Source organism: Fistularia commersonii, chromosome 10 (assembly GCF_037954325.1).
Source record: "Fistularia commersonii isolate RoL2024-O1a breed Wild chromosome 10, RoL_Fcom_v1.0, whole genome shotgun sequence".
NCBI classification, from domain to species: Eukaryota; Metazoa; Chordata; class Actinopteri; order Syngnathiformes; family Fistulariidae; genus Fistularia; species Fistularia commersonii.
In genome coordinates, this window is record NC_141293.1 from 2,021,332 (window position 1) to 2,042,294 (window position 20,963).

The window sequence follows — 20,963 nt, forward strand, 5'->3', positions numbered from 1 at the left end:
CACCAACAGAATCTATCGCCGGATATGGATGGACATCAGAATTCGGATGCAAAGTTGGAGACTTGACCTCTATTCATGTCTCATACGAATTTGGAGGAGGAAAAAAAAAAAAATTTTAAATCGGCATCCAGGACTTATCGATCCACGGAACGAATCCGTTTGAGAATTTTGTTTCAAAAATTTGTTTTAGTCGTTAGCAACTTATTAAACAGACTTGTCAAAAACATCAGATTTGCAGCTTCTTCCATCAAAACTTTCCAGGTTTCATAAATCCACGACCGTTCAGTCAGAAGAGGTCGGTTGCGGAGAAATATCTTTGCGTTGTTTATGTAAACAAATGGATGTAAACAACTTTTGGTCATTTTGAGTCACCTTGTGTTGTAAAAATATCCTAACTTGGGGCCAAAGACCAGTAACGGATGTAGGTATATAATCCAATAACCAAATGAAAACTAGAATGTAAGAATATAAAACATTTAATGTAACAGAGAACTGCTTAAAATGAAAAAATAAAATAAAATAAACAAAACCAGGCATAACCTAAATGTTGAAATTAAGGTACTTGACAACGTCGCCCCTGGAGTTCTTATTTCCCAGTCATTGAACACAACAGTATATTTCGATCTCAAAAAATACAGGGAGTCATGCAAATATAACAACTTTTCTTTATGTAGTACACTATGTTAAGCTTTCTCAGATCTTAAACTTTTATCACATTTATCAAAGAAAGTATTAAAAGACAGTCTCTTGTTCCCCCCCCAACACATTCCCCAATGGAGAGAAAAAATAAAAATAAAAAGGCAGCCAACTAAAAACAAACACACAGACATACCGAGATATCAGGCTGAGTATAAAACATCCATATACTGTATATTTTTTTAAACCTAAGCAGTTTCTGTCATCTAGTGTACAAAATTCACATATATTTCACAGGTAAGTGAGTCCTTTATCCTTCTTTGTAAATGAAACCTTGAATAAATCGAGAATATGCATAAATCACACATATCAAGTGAAAAAGGTGGAATGAAAGTGACCTAAATTTGACTCGCATCCCATTTTCCAGTGCTCTTCTGCTCCGAGCGGAATATTCGATATATATTTTTTTTTTTTTGAGCTGCTAAAAAAAATAAAAATAAAAAGTTGATAAATTAATTCCAAGCCGGTCGTGACATTTTTAAATAAATATGTGGAAAAAGTGACCATATGGAAAATTGTGATAATGGTGTTTTTTTTCGCCGTTAATACGTGTTGACACTTCTACGCTCATCTAGATTTGAGCCGGATCGACTCAGCTGATTTCCTTTCTGATTCTAATGATATATATAGATATATATATATAGATATATCTATATTATACTGATTTACAATGGCAACATGAAAAATGGCATTAATTTGGTCGCTAGCCCTTCTGTTAGCATAGCTTCCCATTAGCTACCTTTGGCACATTATTCACAGAACAGGCTTGTTGAGCCGCATTTTGTAATAACGGTGCATTTTGTAATAAACGTCCAAAATGTAATAACTTTTTCATTTCATTTTGTAATAAAGACGCATTTTGTAATAAACTGCCCCGACGCATTTTGTAATAAATTTTGCCGCATTATAAGTTATTACATATTGAGAAGATTATTACAAAATGCACTTGCATCTTTTTTATTTTCTAGGAAATGTAATAACATGGTGCATTATGTAATAACAATTCTAAAGCATAAGTTTATTTGTTTGTTAATTGTATTTTATTTTACTTTAAAGTATTTGTAAAAGCTAGGCCTATTATTAGTATCAGTGTATTAGCCTAGTAGCAGTACTTAGCAATTACTATCAGTACACTATTCAAAGGTTGCATTAACAGAGAATATTCTATAAATTCCATGTTATTACATTTCCTAGAGAATAAAAAAGTTGCAAGTGCATTTTGTAATAATCTTCTCAATATGTAATAACTTATTACATAATGCGGCAAAATTTATGACAAAATGCGTCGGGGCGGTTTATTGCAAAATTCGTCAATTTATTACAAAACGCGTCTTTCTTACAAAAAGAAATGAAAAAGTTATTACGTTTTGGACGTTTATTACAAAATGCACTGTTACTACAAAATGCGTCTCAACAAGGCTAAAGTTAGCATTTTTGATTAAAAACAAAAACGTATTAATTTACAGCCTGCTGTCAGAACCACCCGACTACTTAATTTTCAGGAAATGGTGAAACATTTCTTTTTCTTACGTGTAATAACAAAAGCGAGTCAATAAGATTTGGAAAAGCTTATATTTGTATCTGCTTTTGTGCGTCGCTTTAAAACGCCGTTATTTCCGAACGACTTCCAATTAGCTTGGGACGGGAAAAAGGCAAAACAAACAAAAGTTTGGGTCTCAAGAGGAAATATTAGATAAAAATGAAGCTGATTTTAACTTGTGAGACTTGCTGTTTTGGAATATATACTAAAAAAAAACAACCAAAATAAGAAAATATACACATTTTAGCGTGTGTGTGTGTGTGTGTGTGTCTGCATATGCGAGACGCCGCTCGAGAGTGCGACTCTTTCTATCCTATTTTTGCAAACTTGTCCCACCTTTCGGGAAAAGAGTCCTTATATTTTAGTCACACCGTGACTCATACTGACTCACTATTTGTATTTTGTCATCTAGTGTCTGCGGGTGCATGTGTGTGTGTGTGTGTGTAAATATGTGTGCGTCTCTACTTGCGCATACACACTCGAAATTTCTATAATACCTCACATCAGCATAACGTGTTCCGATTCCTCATATGAGCATGAAATTCCTCCACGATCTTATTTCTAGGTCTCAAATTATCACATCAAATTTTACTGTAACATGAGATTAATTGGCACCGAAATGATTATTTTCTAAAATAGCCTATTATTTTTTTTCTTTCTTTTAAAGCGGTAAGCAATATAAAGTCATGGAATTTAAGGTGGAAAAAAAAAATATTCCTACTTTCTTAACTCTTTATCGACATATTCCAGCGCACTTTTAAGCTTCTGCATGGGAGTTTTTGTCCTTGGACGACCCTCAACGGTCTGATTTTAAACGAAAAACGAAATATTTTCGCTGTTGTCTTTACTAATGAAAGTATTAAACCACCTTAATAACGAACAAACTGGCGAGACGTGAATCCACATCCCATTTCGAGCCGCGAGTCATTATTTTTCCAGACAAAGGAAAAGTTCGGTTTAATTGGTCTGGGCTTTAAATACAAGGGAGGATAAAAGGATTAACATGTTAGAAACTGCTTTTTCTGGGTCTGCGCTTCAGAGATTGGAGAGATAATAGCGCATTAGATGGCTTTCTCACGTCTGGATTTCCTGCGGCTCCGAGACAAACACTTAAAGAGAACGAGGATACAAAAAAAAAAACAAAAAAAAAAAAAAACGTCAATCTCAAAGCGGGATTCGGTAAGTATATGAGCTAAGATGAGGGGAGAAAAATAAAAAAAAAGGGAAAAAAAAAGGAGCATTCTGATGATGTTTAATGATTAAGAAATGTTTGTGACCCCGGGTTTGAATAAAAGATTTTTTATTATTATTAGTAATTAGTATTTTTTTCTCCGAATCTTTATCTGTTCGGATCGCTTTAATCGATGGCGCAAAGCCGTCCGCGTATTTTGTCTAAACTACACTTTTATTTCCCACATATCATTTCGTGGCGATTCCGCCAGCAGGCTTTTCTTGTAATTAAAAACGCCGCATCGGGGAAAAACGATCGTCGTTACGAAGAAAAAGACCGAGCGGCTAAAAACGTCTGAATTTGTTTGAGATCATTGAGCAGAAGAGCACTTATAAATATAAAAACGCAAATTCAATTAAAATGCATCGATGACCAAGATAATCCTGCAAACGATCGATTTTTTTTTTTTTTTTTTTTTTTTTGGTACATTTATCCTCAATGTCCATTTCTAGGCGTGTTATTGCAGTCAAGGATTTTTCGGAGTTTAATGCTTGAAGGTCCTTTTTTCGGGGCTTAAGCACTCTTCAATCATACCGCCGAGACAAATCCTTCCTTCTGAAATGGTGAAATTTTAGTCGTTCACAGTCGCGAGTTCTTGGAAAACCATTAGAGGTAAAAGAACATCAGTGGGAGACGAGGTTCATCACGCGGTGCTTTATCGTACGACGATCCGATGTGGTCTTTTATCGTAAACGTTCCGATCGAGATCGCTCGCCTTCATTGCAAGACAAAGGTAGACACGGTTGGTTTAGGAAAAGAAAACGTGAAGGCGAAAACGCAAAGAATATTTAAGGAGACGCTGCGAAAGAGGAAACACAGTGATAAGCCGAGACGAACGCCGTTTTCCGAAGAAATGTCGATTTCGGCCCGTTTTAAATCCTACTGAAAGAGTCGGGGTTCGGAGGTACGTCGGATATGCAAACACCGGATTAAACGTCGATTAAATCTTGGGAGGAGAAACAACCACGACTTTTTTTTTTCATATTTCCGATTGGGTTTGAATCCGACGCGGCAATTTAAGGGTGATTTCAGAAGATTACCCGAATAAAAAAAAAAAAAAAAACAGATGGAAGAGAAATACTATAAATAAATAGATTTAAAGAAAAAAAAAAAAAATTAAAAATAAAATCACGGCTGTGGTAGCAAGAGGCACTATGCTACTTTAGATTAGCGGAGTCTGAGAAATAAAAAAAAAAAAAAATATTTGTGCATCCGTCCATGTCATATAAAATGGATTATACACAGCCAGCCAGTTACCGGGCAGGATATTCACAAATATCATTTAATTTGGGCATATACAATAAAATCTGACAAGGCATGCCGACACCCACTGACCACTGTGCACGACACACACACACCCACCCACACACACACCCACACACACACACACACACACACACACACACAGTTATGAGGCATAAAGTGCAAGCGAACATGCCTGTCACAAGTCGGCTAATTGAGTTATCAATAGACAACAATAGTATTTACGTTATGTCCAGAACAGAGACATTGGCAGTAATTAAAAACGTCCCTTTCTCCATGCATATCATTCAGTTTAATGTCAGAGAAAGGATCTGGAATGTTCTATGATACTCACATTGAATGGTTTTACATATTCTAGATTATCTCTTATCTCGCTTGAATTTACTTACATTCAAGGTGGTTTTTGTTTTTCCCCCCTTTCCAAGCCTCTAATTTTTTATTTTCTATTTTGTTTTTTTTCTTTCCTCCCCAGAGCGTGACCTCATCTTACGCTGGATTTTAGAAGTTATAGTGACTTTCTTTCTAATTTTACTTCCAAATCCCTGAATTTGTATTATTTTTTAAGTGTATCTTTTCAGGGTAGAATAGGAAATTCTTTGCATCACTCACAGAACCATGCGATTTTGTTCACACACACACAGACACACACACACAAATGGGGGAAAAAAAAACAACAAAAAAAAAAAAAAACACACAAGTGTTGACCCATTGTTTTGGATATTAACTTGCCCTTTGTTAATGAAATCGTAATTCTGCAATTTTAATATTTTCATATTTTTCATGTAAGTACAAATGCGTGAAATATTTCATGGACGATAAAATAAATCCTGCATTTTACAGCCGTAAACATTGATTGATAGGTCATCTCTTCTATCACAGCCCAGATCGCACTGCAATATATCACACACACACACACACACACACCCACACACACACACACACACACACACACACACACACAACTTAGGTGAAGTGACAGGTATTTACATTTACCTTATCAAAGGCTGCAATGCAAAACCTCCTATCTGAAAAATCCACTTTTTTCAGGAAATGAAAAAAACGTTTCATTTGATTATAATATGATCTTGGTTAAAGATATTCAAGAATATTCTATTGTTCACAGACTATATTTCTATGTTATAATTTAAAAATACATAACATGTATTTTTACCACTAACAATACAGATAAGTGTTTTTTTTCCGATTTTTTTTCTGCCACATTTTTGCACATTGGAGTTTTGTCATGTGACATTGATGTAAATCTCGCAGATAGATTGAAAATATGGAGCCGTCCCATTTTTCACCATTCAATGCAAAAAACCCAAAATTGAAAAATTTTCGGATAGGAAGTTTTGCATTCCAGCCGTTGTTATGTGATTCCCCCTTAATCGAACACGTGGCACCGAGAAAAACGGTTTAAAAGATCACCAGATGTTAGTAATGAATTGCACTCCCTGGGATATTAAAGAAAATCTGCAAACAGTAAATGAGAATATTCCAGAAAAATCGAGCTGCAATGAGGTGTAAAATAAAACACTATAATAATAATAATAATAATAATAATAAATCATCTCAGGCACAGTTTCACAGTTCGTGCTTTTTAGCACAATATTCTGTACACCTAGCATGCCAAAAAAAAAAAAAAAAAAAAAAAAAAGAAAAATCAACAAACGAAACAACAAAACTAAACCAAAAAGCAAAAAGGCAAAATTTCGTCTTCCATGTTTCTACCCATTATAGATCCCAACTCCTCGAGTCCTCTCAGTCAAAGCTTCTGCTGTGCAGAAACACCCTTCCAGTAATCAAGGATGTCATGCAGGTCCTCACCTTTGGCGAACTGCACCTTTTTCCGAAGGGCGTTTCCCGCTGTCACATAACAAGCTTCATCCCGTTGGCCCTTGCGGTAAGGACGGAAGCGCTCCCAGATCCTCAAAGAGCTCTCCGAAGAGTACTCCGGGCTGGAGGAGTAGCCGGAGTAACTGGAATGGTGGCGAGCTGGGGAAAGCTGCGAGTAAGACGACGCATCCCTACGAGAGCGCGTGAGAGGCTTTAAAAACGACACCTTCTGGGCCGGGGAGCCCTGGTGGGAGCCGTCGTAGTAAAGAGCTGGGACGGAGTGGCGATGCTCCGAGCAGTGGTAGTCCTGCTGCACCTCCAGCTGCTGCTGCTGTTGTTGTTGTTGTTGTTGTTGTTGTTGTTGTTGTTTTTGGTGGTAATGGTGCGGCTTTAGGTTGTCCTGATGTTGGGCACCAACACCACCACTGTCGCAACCACCACCACCCCCTCCGCTGCAGCTCACGCTCCCCACTAAAGGTAGCCTTTCAAGGGGCTCCCCACATCCCAGGGGACTGGCTTGGTCTGGAAACTGCTGCTGCTGTTGTTGTTGTTGTTGTTGTTGTTGTTGATTACAAGTATCTGGACTCCTGGGTTCGGGAACATCCAGGCTGTAGACTCTCGCCCCTCCGCGGTCCCGATCCCGGCTCATGGATCCACAGGAAGTGGTGCTGCACTGTTTCTTGACCGCGTTTACGATGACGACGGCAGCGTCGGCGCTCATTTGTCGCTGAATCGGACGGACGGCGGTAGCCGGCGGAGGGGGTCTGTAAGGGGGAGTGACCACGAAGCCGCCGCCGCTGATGCCCGGACGCTCGGAGAGAGGGGTATTCAGCGCTGGGAGCGGAGGCGGCGGCGGGATTTTGTTCGGAGCGGCGACTTGGCACGGCTCGGTCAATCCCTGGGAAAGCGGGATCAGGCCTCGCGCGAGGGAGGAGGTGCTATTCGGGGGCGGGGAGGCGGGATTGGAGGAAGGCGTTTGGTTGGGAGAAGCTCCCGAAGTAGCGACCGCGGCCGCATCCAATTTCAGCGCGTCGATGCAGTTGTTGATGATTTGATTGACCTTGTCTACCTCCATGGCGATGGTGGAGATCTCCGAAGCGGAACCGTGCCCGTCGTCTTCGGAGTCGTCCCCTTCGTCGGACTCATCGTCCCTTAAATCCCCGGCCCTTCTTCCCGCGTGGCCGCCGTCGCCCAGCCTCTCCATCCCCACCCCGCCGCTTCTAATGTCCATGTAGTTTCCTTTACTTGTGGCCAGAGCCTCCGAGAAGGCGGTGGCCATTTTCTCCACTTGCGGGATGGAGGACAGTCTGGACGAGCTGGTGTTGGCGGAGTGAAGCATACCGGAACTAGAGGACGCCGACATGGGGAGCTTCCCCCCGTGGTGATGCTGGTACTGGTGATGTTCCCTGGATTGCTCCTGGAGTTTATGCACCGCCGAGGGGTCGTTGGCCACCGCCGCCGCCACTTCCGGTCCGTAACGCATTTCCAGAATGGTTTTCTTGACGCAGATGGACTTCTTTTTCTCGTCGTGCATGCGCTTCTTACGCAGACAGTAGTAGACGAACCCCAGGACGATGAGCATTCCGAAGAGGCAGCCCACGATGGTCATGATGTAATGGGAAGTCGTCGACGGCGTCGGGAGCGTCTCGTCCGGATTTTGCGAACGAGTGGAAAACTGAAGGCAGGTGTGGTTGTAACGCTGGGAGTTGCGGATCGACGCGACACAGAACGTGTAATTGGTATGCGGCTTGAGTTTGTTCAGGGTGATCATCTCCTTCTTGTTCTTCAAGTTCATGATGTCCGAAACGAAGGAGTTGTTGTACTGCGTTAAAATGTACATTTTGCTGAAGGGCCTCGGGATCTGCACGAGGAGCGAGGCCGACGACAAGGAGATGTGATGGAGTTTAATGCTGGGAATGAAGCTGTGTTCCGTGGAGGAGGACGACGTGGTCGGCTGGTGGTACGGACCCAAGCCTCCGAACATCTCCGGTCCGATCCCGGAGGGGCCGTCCAGGTCCGGCGGGAGGGAGGTGATCCCGGGAATCATCACTCCGTCCCGGCAACGAGAAAACAGGATGTTTTTGGCGTTCCGACCCGAATGTCCGGCGGCGGCGACGGGACTCAGCAAGGGGAAGCCGAACATCTCCCGAGGCGTCTCGCACTGCAGGCGATCGTAAGTGTGTGTGACGTTGTTGAAAGACTCCAACCAAGTCAGGAAGCTGTACAAATCGCAGCCGCAGTGGAACGGATTCGCCGCCAGCTCGCAAACCATCAAGCGACTCAGAACCGTGAACGTCGCCGGATCGATACGGGCGAGTTTGTTGGACGACAGATCGATGCTGCTGAGGCTCGGACACTCCCAGAACGCGTTGTTGGCGATCACCTCGATGAGATTGTGTTGGAGGAAGAGGCATTGCATGCGACCCAGTCCTCTCATCATGCCCTCCGTTAAATTGGTCAGTTTGTTGTAGCCCAGCTGGAGAACCTGAGAAAGAAGGGGAAAAAAAATAAATAAACGAAAACATCGGGAAATACGTTTTCCGTCGGACGAGCCGTTGGTCGATTTGCGCACAGCAGATCCAGCCGGGCGCAAAGTCGACGGCAGAAAATTAAGACCGAAATTAAAACATTCAAGGAAATTGTGACTGTTAATTTTCATATCTTTGAGGCGAGTTTTATTTGAGCAAAATAATATATTTCAACGGGTTTGTGACGCTTTTTCTAGTTCCGAAGAAACCTGGAGTGAAGAAATCCAAGATTTTTAAACCAGCATGGATCTCAATGTTTGGTTTTTCAGGCTAATACACATATTTATATACGTGTATTGGCTTAAAATCTTTCTTTCTCGTTTTCTAAAAAGCCTTCGCTCGCTTTTAGACGCGGATAAACACGAACGTTCACTTTGGGAAATCTATTGCGCTCCTGTATTATTATTTACCGGTGGATTAAACACCGATGACGGCCGACGGTTGAAATAAACAATATTTTGTTTATTTATTTGATTCTTGTCAATGTTATTGTCACTGTATTTATATTGTCATTTCCTTCTGGTCGTATATTTTTCACCCTTTATGTTTTCCATCATTATATTTATTCCTGGATGTCGAACTGTCTCTTTATATTCATATATATACATTTTTTTTTCTAATTTTTGACTGAATTTTTGAGGAATTTCGCCCATGGGGATCAATAAAGTTAACGTAAGTGTAAATTTGTGCTTCATGCAAAAAGATGTTCAGGTATTAGTAATATTCATTTCGTTTTTTACAGCTGTATAATGAACTGGTAAGATAATTATTTATTGCTCATGTTTTGCAATAAAGCACTGAAAAATTAATGCTGGTGGAACAATAAGTAGTTTTTAGATCCCAAACATTTGATAAACCCTGAAAAGGTAAATGGCGCTCGTGCACGTTGAGTGTGCTTTTCAAGCAGAAGCTTCCTGCTGGCCTCTATGAATGACGTCACATATCGATAAGGGAACTAAAGCAAGTGAAAAAAGATAGAAACAGCTCAGAGGTCAGTTTAAAGTATGTAATATAGTGTAATATAATCGAATTATCATGTGTTGGATGTTTATTTATTTCTTTTTAATTTTTACTTATTAAAATTATTTTAAATTAATGAATACAATTTATCTTGTTAAATAAATCCAATTTTTTTATCCTTGATTTTATTTATTAAAATCACCTGAGCATCAGTCCACATTTCCGAAACCGAAAATACTTTAGAATCTCATTTCAGTCCCCAGTGTTGAATTTCAAATAAATGAAAAATGAATATTATTTCAGAAATGAAGAAAATGAAGTTAAATGAATTAATACTGAATTAATAATTAAACTGAATTAAAACTAAAATAATAATTAAATAACATTAATGATAATAAAATAATGACAATACCACTAATAATAATAATGTTAACACCAATATTATATAATATATAATAATAATAGTAATAATAATAACAATAATAATTATAATAACAACACAAATAATAATGATGATGATGATGATGATAATAATAATAGATATAACAAAAATAATAACAAATAATAATTGCAATAATAATAACAACACCAATAATACCAATAATAATAATACCAATAATAATAATAATAATACCATTAAGGATTAAAATAATAACAACACGAACAATAATAATAATAATAATAATAATAACAATAATAATAACAATAATAACACAAATAATAATAATAATGATGAAGATGATGATAATAATAATAATAATAACAATAACAATAATAATAATAATAACAACATCAATAATAATTGCAATAATAATAACAACACCAATAATAATAATATTAATAATACCAATAATAATAATAATAATAATAATAATAATAATAAACACCAATAATAATAAACACCAATAATAATAATAATAACAACAACAATGATTAAAATAATATCAACAACACGAACAACAACAATAATAATAATAATAATAACTTAATAATAGCAATTTTTACCGCTATTTGAGAACCGCTTATCTTTAAACGATGTGTTTTTCACCTGTAGGTTAGCTTGTCCCGCGAAGGCTCCGTCTTCAATGTAGCTGATCTCATTCTTGGTGAGGTTGAGGTCCGTCAGGTTGGTGAAACGATACATGGAGCTGAAAAGCACAGCTTTGAGCTTGTTCTCATTCAGCCTCAAGTCATGGACCGTGTTGTTGATGTGTTGAGGGATGGTCTCGTACGGCGGCTGGTTCTGACTGCAGATCGCCAGCCACACATAGCCTTTGTCCCCCTCAATGAGCCAACAGTCTCCGTCCACCGTGTCGGGGAAAGGAGAGAAAAAAAGGAGGGAGGAAAAAGTAGCGAGGATGACGGAAGCCCCTCGCATGATGAACGATAACCGAAGGAGAACCGGAAAGGAGGTTACGTTTGAGGTCGGAAAGTGATAAAACAACGGTGGCCGGGAGAGAGAGAGTTAACGAAAAAACGCTCGAGGTTGAGTATTGCAAAAAAAAAAAAAAAAAAAAAAAAAAAAAAAAATCGTGCATAGGCTTCACAATATGGATATCATCGCGTTTAGCGGGCGACCCGTTTTATTTTATGTCGTGTGTCGTCGGGCTGCCGCTTGGAGTCGTGCTGTTCGTCTTCATGCTCTTTCCTTAAACCCTCAGCTGCAGCGGAAGAGTGAAGAATCTGCAGAAAAAATGCAAATAAAACAAGGATTTCAGAGAAAAATACATGTCTTGGATAAACATTTGGAGGACCCTGAAATCTATGATAGATGCAGAATATTTGTAATAATTAAAATGCTTTCCTAGAGCGTGCTTCCACAAGTAAGAAGAAATTAGAAAAAGACATCAAAATTTAAAAAAAAAAAAGAAAAAAAAAGTCAACTATCTTGGTTATTTCACTAAATTTGGGATAAGTTTGCAAGAAAAAAAAAAATCCTTCACTTGCATTCCTAATGTAAATATTCTCATTTTAATGAGACGTTGACGGTCTTGTAAGTTAATGTCTTTCCCTTAAGAAATGTAATAATCTTGAAATTCAATGCATGGAAAACAAATATTGAATTCAAATATACCATGTATTGAAGTTTTTGATTGACTTATAACATTGCATTTATTAAATATATTTAATCTATTCTACTCACTGAAATAAGCAACGCCAACAGGCTGTTCCCCCTGATATTAGTTTTTTTGTTTTTGTTTTTTTAATCAAAATATTTATTAGACACTTTGACTGTCACAACAGGTGAGGAAAAAAAATTGAATATCATCTGGATTTCTATCATCATGTTGTTTGTTTGTTTTTTTTTTGTAGATCCTCAACAATGTGATACATTTTTGAAATGCCTGTTTTCATTAAAATTGGTTTCTGGCTTTTTCAACAATTTGTCTCAATTTCTTCCGCTCAAGTTAATGCGGTTTTGTTTCAAAAGTAAAGGAATTATTACTAAAGCATCATAATGATGGTTACAATTCAACTAGAAAATAGCACGCAATTAGATGATAATGACCCTTTTTTACTTAAAAAAATTAAATAAATAAAAAAAATTAGAAATTGATCCGTTAAAAGTCAGCACCTGATAAAAAAAAACATAGGAAAATAAACCAAAAATGTGTAATTATTTTTTTTTATTTAATCATTTATATAATGTTTTATAAGTAAAATGAATTATTACCAAAAGCATCATAATGATGGTTGTAATTCAATTAGAAAATAGCACACAATTAAATAAGATGATAGTGACCCTTTTTTTAAAAAAAATAAAATAAAATAAATTTAAAAAAAAAAATTAGAAATGGATCCATTAAAAGCCAGCACCTGATAAAAAACACATAGGAAAATAAACCTAAAATGTGTAATTATTTTTTTTATTTAATCATTTATTGTTAAATAATGTTTTAAAAGTATAGGAATTATTACTAAAGCATCATAATGATGGTTACAATTCAACTAGAAAATAGCACACAATTAAATAAGATGATAGTGACCCTTTTCTTATCCAAAAAAAATAAAAAATTAGACAAAGATCCGTTAAAAGCCAGCATCTGATAAAAAAAAACACATAGGAAAATAAACCTAAAATGTGTGATTTTTTTTTTAATTTAACAATTTATTATTAAATAATCAAATTATCAAAATTAAATTATCCAATACATTTAATTAAATTTATTTTCATCTCGCCCAAATACTCCCCTACCCGTTTGAAATGCAACGAGGTCATCGCGCCTCTTGCCTCATACCTACGTTCACCTGCCAATTTTCCCTGTATCCTCAAAAATGGCTTTTTTTAGATTTTCCGCAGAGTATTAATCATTATAAAGCTGACAGCATATTGTCTCCCCAGACATTCCTTGTTATGACACTCGCCTGCCAAAACCTAAAGCTCTGTATTCCATCTGCATGTAATTTGAGTATCAGTCAAGCATTTATATAAGGAGAGGATTAGCTGCCTGTTGCATCATGATAGAATGTGTCCAGTTGACAGCTCAGCTGAAAAAAAAAAAACGTTGAAAATTACCCCCAAATGACACAATTATGCACGTTTAAGGTGAAGAACGCGCTCGGGCGAACGTGCGACGATCTACGGCGCTAAAGTGCGTTCGTTGGTCGATTTTGGTTTTAACGCCACGGATCTCCCGACGTTTCAGCAAAACCGAATAATTTATCGTTGGCCTCGGTGGAGCGGGATACATTTCTTATTTGCGCTTCCAAAATTCAGACTCCTCTCCAACTGAGAGAGAATTGAGCTCTTTTTTTTTTTTTTTTTTTGGCCTATTCTGGTCGACGCTCCCTGGAGGAAACAGCTGAGAATCAGGGCCATCTTTTTTTTTTTCCATCTTCTATGTGTCTGCGTGCGATTGTTGCACCGATTCGACTCTATCTGCAATACAGCGATCCCTCGCTAGAACGCGGTTCACTTTTCACGGTTTCGCTACTTCACGGATTTGCATGGTGCATCGTGTTCTGCATTCTGATTGGCTAAAAAAGTCACTCCGCTTCTTCTCTACCTGTGCGTCAATAACGTCGCAGTTTAATATGTACACGTACGTAAAACAGCTTGCCAGATTTACATGACGTACGTGCAAATTCTCTTGCAATTTGGAGTTTCTCTAAAACCCATAATGTTGACAAAACGCTCTGGAGCGACAAAAGGGCCCAAAAGTTAGCGGAAGATGCTATCTATCGCAGATAAAGTTAAACTTCTGGACATGTTAAGGGAAGGTAAAAGCTATGCGGCTGTAGGTCGGCATTACGGAATGAATGAATCTTCCGTTCGTTCCATAAAGAAGGAAGAAAAAAACCTAAGGACGACAGCAGAGATAAGTTTTAATAAGGATGCAAAAAGGGTTGCAACTGTCCGCAATTTTTTTCATAATCATTTTTAATTTTCTCCCGTTTAATCCAATGACTCGGGTCGCGGTGGGCGGAGCTAATCTTTGAATTTGAAGCTTTCTGTTCACATTGATGACTAAAATTATCATTTGACAGTACAGAAGTTATTTGTTGAAAAAAACTTTTCTAAAGTACAGTACTTTTCTTTGTGAAACAAATGATTGAGCCTGTAAAATGGTTTGTTCTTTCTTTTCAATGTATAATAGAGTATTTAATTGTATAATAATTGTAAAAAAAAATAAAGGTTTCTACTTCATGGTTTTGCCCATCACAGGTTCTTTTTGGAACGTAACCCCCGCCAAAAACAAGGGTTTACTGTATATCCACTTTTGAAATGTGGTAAAATCGACAAAATACAAGTTACAATTATGTTGAATCCCTTCCTCCCCATTTGTTTGTTTTTGTTTATTTCCTTGCTATTGTCACTATTTACATCGTCGTTAAGTTCTGGTTGTCTTCTAGGAGGACCCAAAGGTGTTCCCCGACCATCCTGGAGACAACTTCTCTCCAGCATGTCCTGGTTCTTCCCTGTGGTCTCCTCCCAGATGGACATACCTGGAGTACCTCCTCCACCTGGAGGCCTCTCTACGAAGATGACCCGACGTCTCACCCTATCTCTAAGGGAGAGTACGGCCGCCCAGTGGAGGGAACTCATTTCAGACACTTGTATCTGTGATCTTTTGGTCACTACCCCACGTTTCGTGACCATAGGTGAGGGTGGGAATGTAGCCCCACCGGTAAATTGGAGCTTCGCCTTCTGGCTCAGCTCCTTCTACACTAGGACAGACCGGTACAGTATCGGCATCCCCATTGATCCGCCATCACTTGCTCCACTTGTGAGACACTTGAACTCCTCCACTCGGGGCAAGACCTCTTCCACAACTCTGAGTGGGCATTCCACCCGGTTTCGGATTCGGAGGTGCCGATCCTCATCCCGGCCGCTTCGCGGTTATTTGCCAACCGCTCCAGTGACAGCTGGAGATCCGATGAAGCAGACGGAACCACATCATCCGCAAAAAGCAGTCTCGGATTCTGTCCGTAAAAGTCTGGACTGCATTGGTGACAAAGGGCAGCCCTGGCGGAGTCCAACTCTCACCGGAAACAGGTCCGAATCACAACCGGCGATGTGGACAAAGCTCCGACGCTGAACGGACAGTGATCAAACAGCCGTACGATGGGGTTCGGTACCCCAACAGGGCTGCCCAACAATCGAATGCCTTCTGCAGATCCACCAAACACATGTAGCCTAGCTGGGCAAACTCCCAGGTTCGGTACCCCAACAGGGTTGCCCAACAATCGAATGCCTTCTGCAGATCCACCAAACACATGTAGCCTAGCTGAGCAAACTCCCAGGTTCGGTACCCCAACAGGGTTGCCCAACAATCGAATGCCTTCTGCAGATCCACCAAACACATGTAGCCTAGCTGAGCAAACTCCCAGGTTCGGTACCCCAACAGGGTTGCCCAACAATCGAATGCCTTCTGCAGATCCACCAAACACATGTAGCCTAGCTGGGCAAACTCCCAGGTTCGGTACCCAACAGGGTTGCCCAACAATCGAATGCCTTCTGCAGATCCACCAAACACATGTAGCCTAGCTGGGCAAACTCCCAGGTTCGGTACCCCAACAGGGTTGCCCAACAATCGAATGCCTTCTGCAGATCCACCAAACACATGTAGCCTAGCTGAGCAAACTCCCAGGTTCGGTACCCCAACAGGGTTGCCCAACAATCGAATGCCTTCTGCAGATCCACCAAACACATGTAGCCTAGCTGGGCAAACTCCCAGGTTCGGTACCCCAACAGGGTTGCCCAACAATCGAATGCCTTCTGCAGATCCACCAAACACATGTAGCCTAGCTGGGCAAACTCCCAGGTTCGGTACCCCAACAGGGTTGCCCAACAATCGAATGCCTTCTGCAGATCCACCAAACACATGTAGCCTAGCTGAGCAAACTCCCAGGTTCGGTACCCCAACAGGGTTGCCCAACAATCGAATGCCTTCTGCAGATCCACCAAACACATGTAGCCTAGCTGGGCAAACTCCCAGGTTCGGTACCCCAACAGGGTTGCCCAACAATCGAATGCCTTCTGCAGATCCACCAAACACATGTAGCCTAGCTGGGCAAACTCCCAGGTTCGGTACCCCAACAGGGTTGCCCAACAATCGAATGCCTTCTGCAGATCCACCAAACACATGTAGCCTAGCTGAGCAAACTCCCAGGTTCGGTACCCCAACAGGGTTGCCCAACAATCGAATGCCTTCTGCAGATCCACCAAACACATGTAGCCTAGCTGGGCAAACTCCCAGGTTCGGTACCCCAACAGGGTTGCCCAACAATCGAATGCCTTCTGCAGATCCACCAAACACATGTAGCCTAGCTGAGCAAACTCCCAGGTTCGGTACCCCAACAGGGTTGCCCAACAATCGAATGCCTTCTGCAGATCCACCAAACACATGTAGCCTAGCTGGGCAAACTCCCAGGTTCGGTACCCCAACAGGGTTGCCCAACAATCGAATGCCTTCTGCAGATCCACCAAACACATGTAGCCTAGCTGGGCAAACTCCCAGGTTCGGTACCCCAACAGGGTTGCCCAACAATCGAATGCCTTCTGCAGATCTACCAAACACATGTAGCCTAGCTGAGCAAACTCCCAGGTTCTGTACCCCAACAGGGTTGCCCAACAATCGAATGCCTTCTGCAGATCCACCAAACACATGTAGCCTAGCTGGGCAAACTCCCAGGTTCGGTACCCCAACAGGGTTGCCCAACAATCGAATGCCTTCTGCAGATCCACCAAACACATGTAGCCTAGCTGGGCAAACTCCCAGGTTCGGTACCCCAACAGGGTTGCCCAACAATTGAATGCCTTCTGCAGATCCACCAAACACATGTAGCCTAGCTGAGCAAACTCCCAGGCTACCATGTATCACACACTTAATACCCCAAAACTAGTTGTTCACGACAAGCCACAGATGTACGGATCTTCGGGCATCCCCGACCTCGTCCCGTCCCCACGGCGGCTCGGCCAGAGGCAGCCCGAGCCGGTCCAAGAAAGTAGAGCAGGACAACGAGGTGCTGGACGACATCATGGACAACAACAGCAAGTGTCCCTTGTCCTAAGACCTGCCGAGCAGCGCGTTGTGCGTTGGTCACTCTATTTACGAGGCTATCGTTTTGTGGAGTCACTGTCAATAAATGTACGCAGACATGAGTTACGCAGATATAGCGTGCTAGAATGCTAAAACAAGGTCTCCAGTAGGGGACTGGAATGAGTTGCTAACTAGCTATAACATATAAAGAGGGAAAACACACAACCGCCCCTAGATACGCAATAGAATTTCGTTTTCCAATCGTATCATTGGTCCAAAAGGAGAACGGGGTTGCGTTGTGGTCTAATGACGGCGTCTTTGTTTGTTGGTTTGAATGTTTTGTATTTTGCCGTTGGTTTTTAATTCGAAATAATCAAATCTGCGCGGCGTTTTTCTGCATGAAGGCGTCGGACGTGCGGAAGCACCGGCAGAAATACAGGTTTAAGTCAGGTTTAATCTGTCCCTCAAACAATTAAACATAAGACACTATTACTAAATAAAACACGCTTCAACAATCCAACCCTGCCCCTAGCCATCTGTGGATTTATTTTTACTTGTTCAAACACACACACACACACACACATCCACACACACACACACACACACCATGGCTTTTGACATTTTCTTGGTTATTCTTTTTGAAAAATAAAATAGCCCTTTTTTTTTTTCTTTGCAAACACACATGTGCATATGAATCTGTGCACACACACACACACACACACACACACACACACACACACACACACACACACACACACACACACACACACACACACACACACACACACACACACACACACACACACGCACACAATGTGAATGGCCAGGATGGAGAAAGGCTGCACAGAAAAGGGAAAGCTGCTTCAGGGGTGGCAAGTGGCAGCCGGTTGAATTTGTCTGCTATTATTGCTGTCCCCTCACACACACACACACACACACACACACACACACACACACACACACACAGTCCACTGTCAGTTCAAAAATGTCCTCAAAAATGGTTAAAATCCAAGCAGGGAATTCAATGCTTGATGATTATGTGAGAATCTTTCAAGAATTTCTTCTATTAATTCTTAAATTGAGGGCGAGGGGGGGAATTTTTGATCATTTTGTGCTGTTTTTTTTTTTTTACTTTCATTTAAAATGTTTTGATATTCCATTCATAATATCTTTATCTGAATAATTGTCTTTACTTTTTTTGACCCATTTTTAGGTCAAATGTTGCACATGCAGGTTCACTAAATGTGTCACTACTTCCGAAACAACTGAATATTGTCTTGTGAATATACAGGTTTGTTCATTTATTGGGTCCAATAGAGAAACATAAATATGAAAAACAAACAAATAAATACAACCAACAATCCAAAACAAAGCTAAATCTATTACGAGACCCTGCCGTTATTTATCCTGCTTGGACTAATCATCCAAGCAGACGCATTAAATCGTAATTTAAACATTCACGACTGCCTGATTAAAGAAAATAAACCGGCAAAGTATTATTATCTCCGCGAAATGGACACAGCTGAGTTATTATTTGAATTGAACACCTGCACGTCGCACAACACACGCTGATCCTCGGTTAATCTCAATGCAGCAGACATACGGTACGTATTAGGACACTCCTTTGCAATTAATTGTCAGAGGGTTTTTCCCTCCACATGAGGCGTGATCTAATTTGGTGGCCCACATAGTGAAACCGAAAAAGCATGTTTAGGGATATGATTACATAACTAGTAATATGCCAGCACCTGTCTCATTGGGAAATGAGTGACTCATAACACTTATTCAGTCGTAACAGGAAATATGGGACGCAACTTTTTCAGACTGTAAAAGTGCGACCATGTCAGCTATGAGTAATCTGTATTACATTAAATGTGATGTTTGTTTTGGTGGTTTTTAAATAGTAAAACAAAAAAAAAAATCAAATATTGCCTGAAATCAAATTTTTTTTTTTTCTCACATTCATCTGGGGGATTTTATACGGTGGGTTTATAAAAGAAAAAAAAAAACTTTTCAATGTATTTTTGGCTTCAAAATTTGAAAACAAAATGATTTTTTGATGAAAAAACATCTAGTGACATTGTTAAAACTTTTCTTATTTCTATAAAAGAAGAAACACAAAATGACAGCAAAAAAAAATTTAAAAAAAATGAAAAGATTGATATAATCAGAAAATACAATCCTGCTAAGTGTATCCAATAATAACAAAAAAGAAACAGAAAAAACAACTGCTAAGCATATTCAAATAAAAAAACAAAAAAAAAATGAAGATACAGCTCTGCTTAGTTTACATTACATTACATTACATTTGGCAGACGCTTTTATCCAAAGCGACTTGCAATAGAATTATTAAATCAATAGTTTATAAAAAAAAAAAAACAACAGAAAATACAATTCTGCTCTTCTGTTACTAGTAACTAGTAACTAGTAATATGCCAGCACCTGTCTCATTGGGAAATGAGTGACTCATAACACTGATTCAGTCGTAACAGGAAATATGGGACGCAACTTTTTCAGACTGTAAAAGTGTGACCATGTCAGCTATGAGTAATCTGTATTTCATTAAATGCGATGTTTGTTTTGGTGGTTTTTAAATAGTATAAAAAATTTAAAAAATCAAATATTGCCTGAAATCAAATGTTTTTTTTCTCACATTCATCTGGGGGATTTTATATGGTGGCATGGTAAAACTTTTCAATGTATTTTTGGCTTCTAAATTTGAAAAAAAAAAAGATTTTTTGATGAAAAAACATCTAGTGACATTGTTAAAATGATCTTTTCTTGTTTCTATAAAAGAAAAAAACCCAAAAATGACAGCAAAAAGAAAAAAAAACCATCAAAATTAAAAAGATTGATTTAATAGCCAGAAAATACAATCCTGCTAAATGTATCCAAAAATAACAAAAAAATTGAAAATACAACTGCTGAGCATATTATAAAACAAAAAAAAAACAAACAAAAAAAAAAACTGAAGAAACAGCTCTGCTAAGTTTATTAAAAAAAAAAAAAATCATCAGAAAATACAATGCTGCTAAATGTATCAAAGAAAACAACAAAAAAATACAATCGCTGAGCATAATTAAAAAAAAACAAAAAAAGAACAGAAAATACAACTGCTAAGTGTATTCAAACAAACAAAAAAAACAACAGAAAATACAACTCTTCTGTTACTAGTAACTAGTAACTAGTAATATGCGAGCACCTGTCTCACTGGGAAATGAGTGACTCATAACACTGATTCAGTCGTAACAGGAAATATGGGACGCAACTTTTTCAGACTGTAAAAGTGCGACCATGTCAGCTATGAGTAATCTTCATCTCGGAGTGTATTTCATTAAATGGGATGTTTGTTTTCGTGGTTTTCAAATAGTCAAAAAAAAAAAAAAAAAAAAATCAAATGTTACCTGAAATTAAATGTTTTTTGA

General features: G+C 39.3%; 1 protein-coding gene across 1 annotated transcript; it reads right to left on the bottom strand.

The window, feature by feature from the left end:
* Positions 1-460: 460 nt before the first annotated feature.
* On the bottom strand, positions 461-11,432 carry elfn2b (extracellular leucine-rich repeat and fibronectin type III domain containing 2b). The gene is made up of 2 exons (XM_086154381.1): positions 11,103-11,432; positions 461-9,051 (listed from the first exon to the last, which is right to left on the bottom strand). Exons 1-2 carry the CDS (start codon positions 11,430-11,432, stop codon positions 6,496-6,498), a joined length of 2,886 nt encoding a protein of 961 aa, XP_086010507.1. The 3' UTR covers positions 461-6,495.
* Positions 11,433-20,963: the final 9,531 nt, after the last annotated feature.

Excerpts from the sequence above, each read along its gene's own strand:
- elfn2b (XM_086154381.1), bottom strand. The coding sequence starts at position 11,432 with ATGCGAGGGGCTTCCGTCATCCTCGCTACTTTTTCCTCCCTCCTTTTT. Across the intron at positions 9,052-11,102 it reads CGGGACAAGCTAACCTACAG|GTTCTCCAGCTGGGCTACAA; the intron begins GTGAAAAACACA and ends CTTCTTTCTCAG.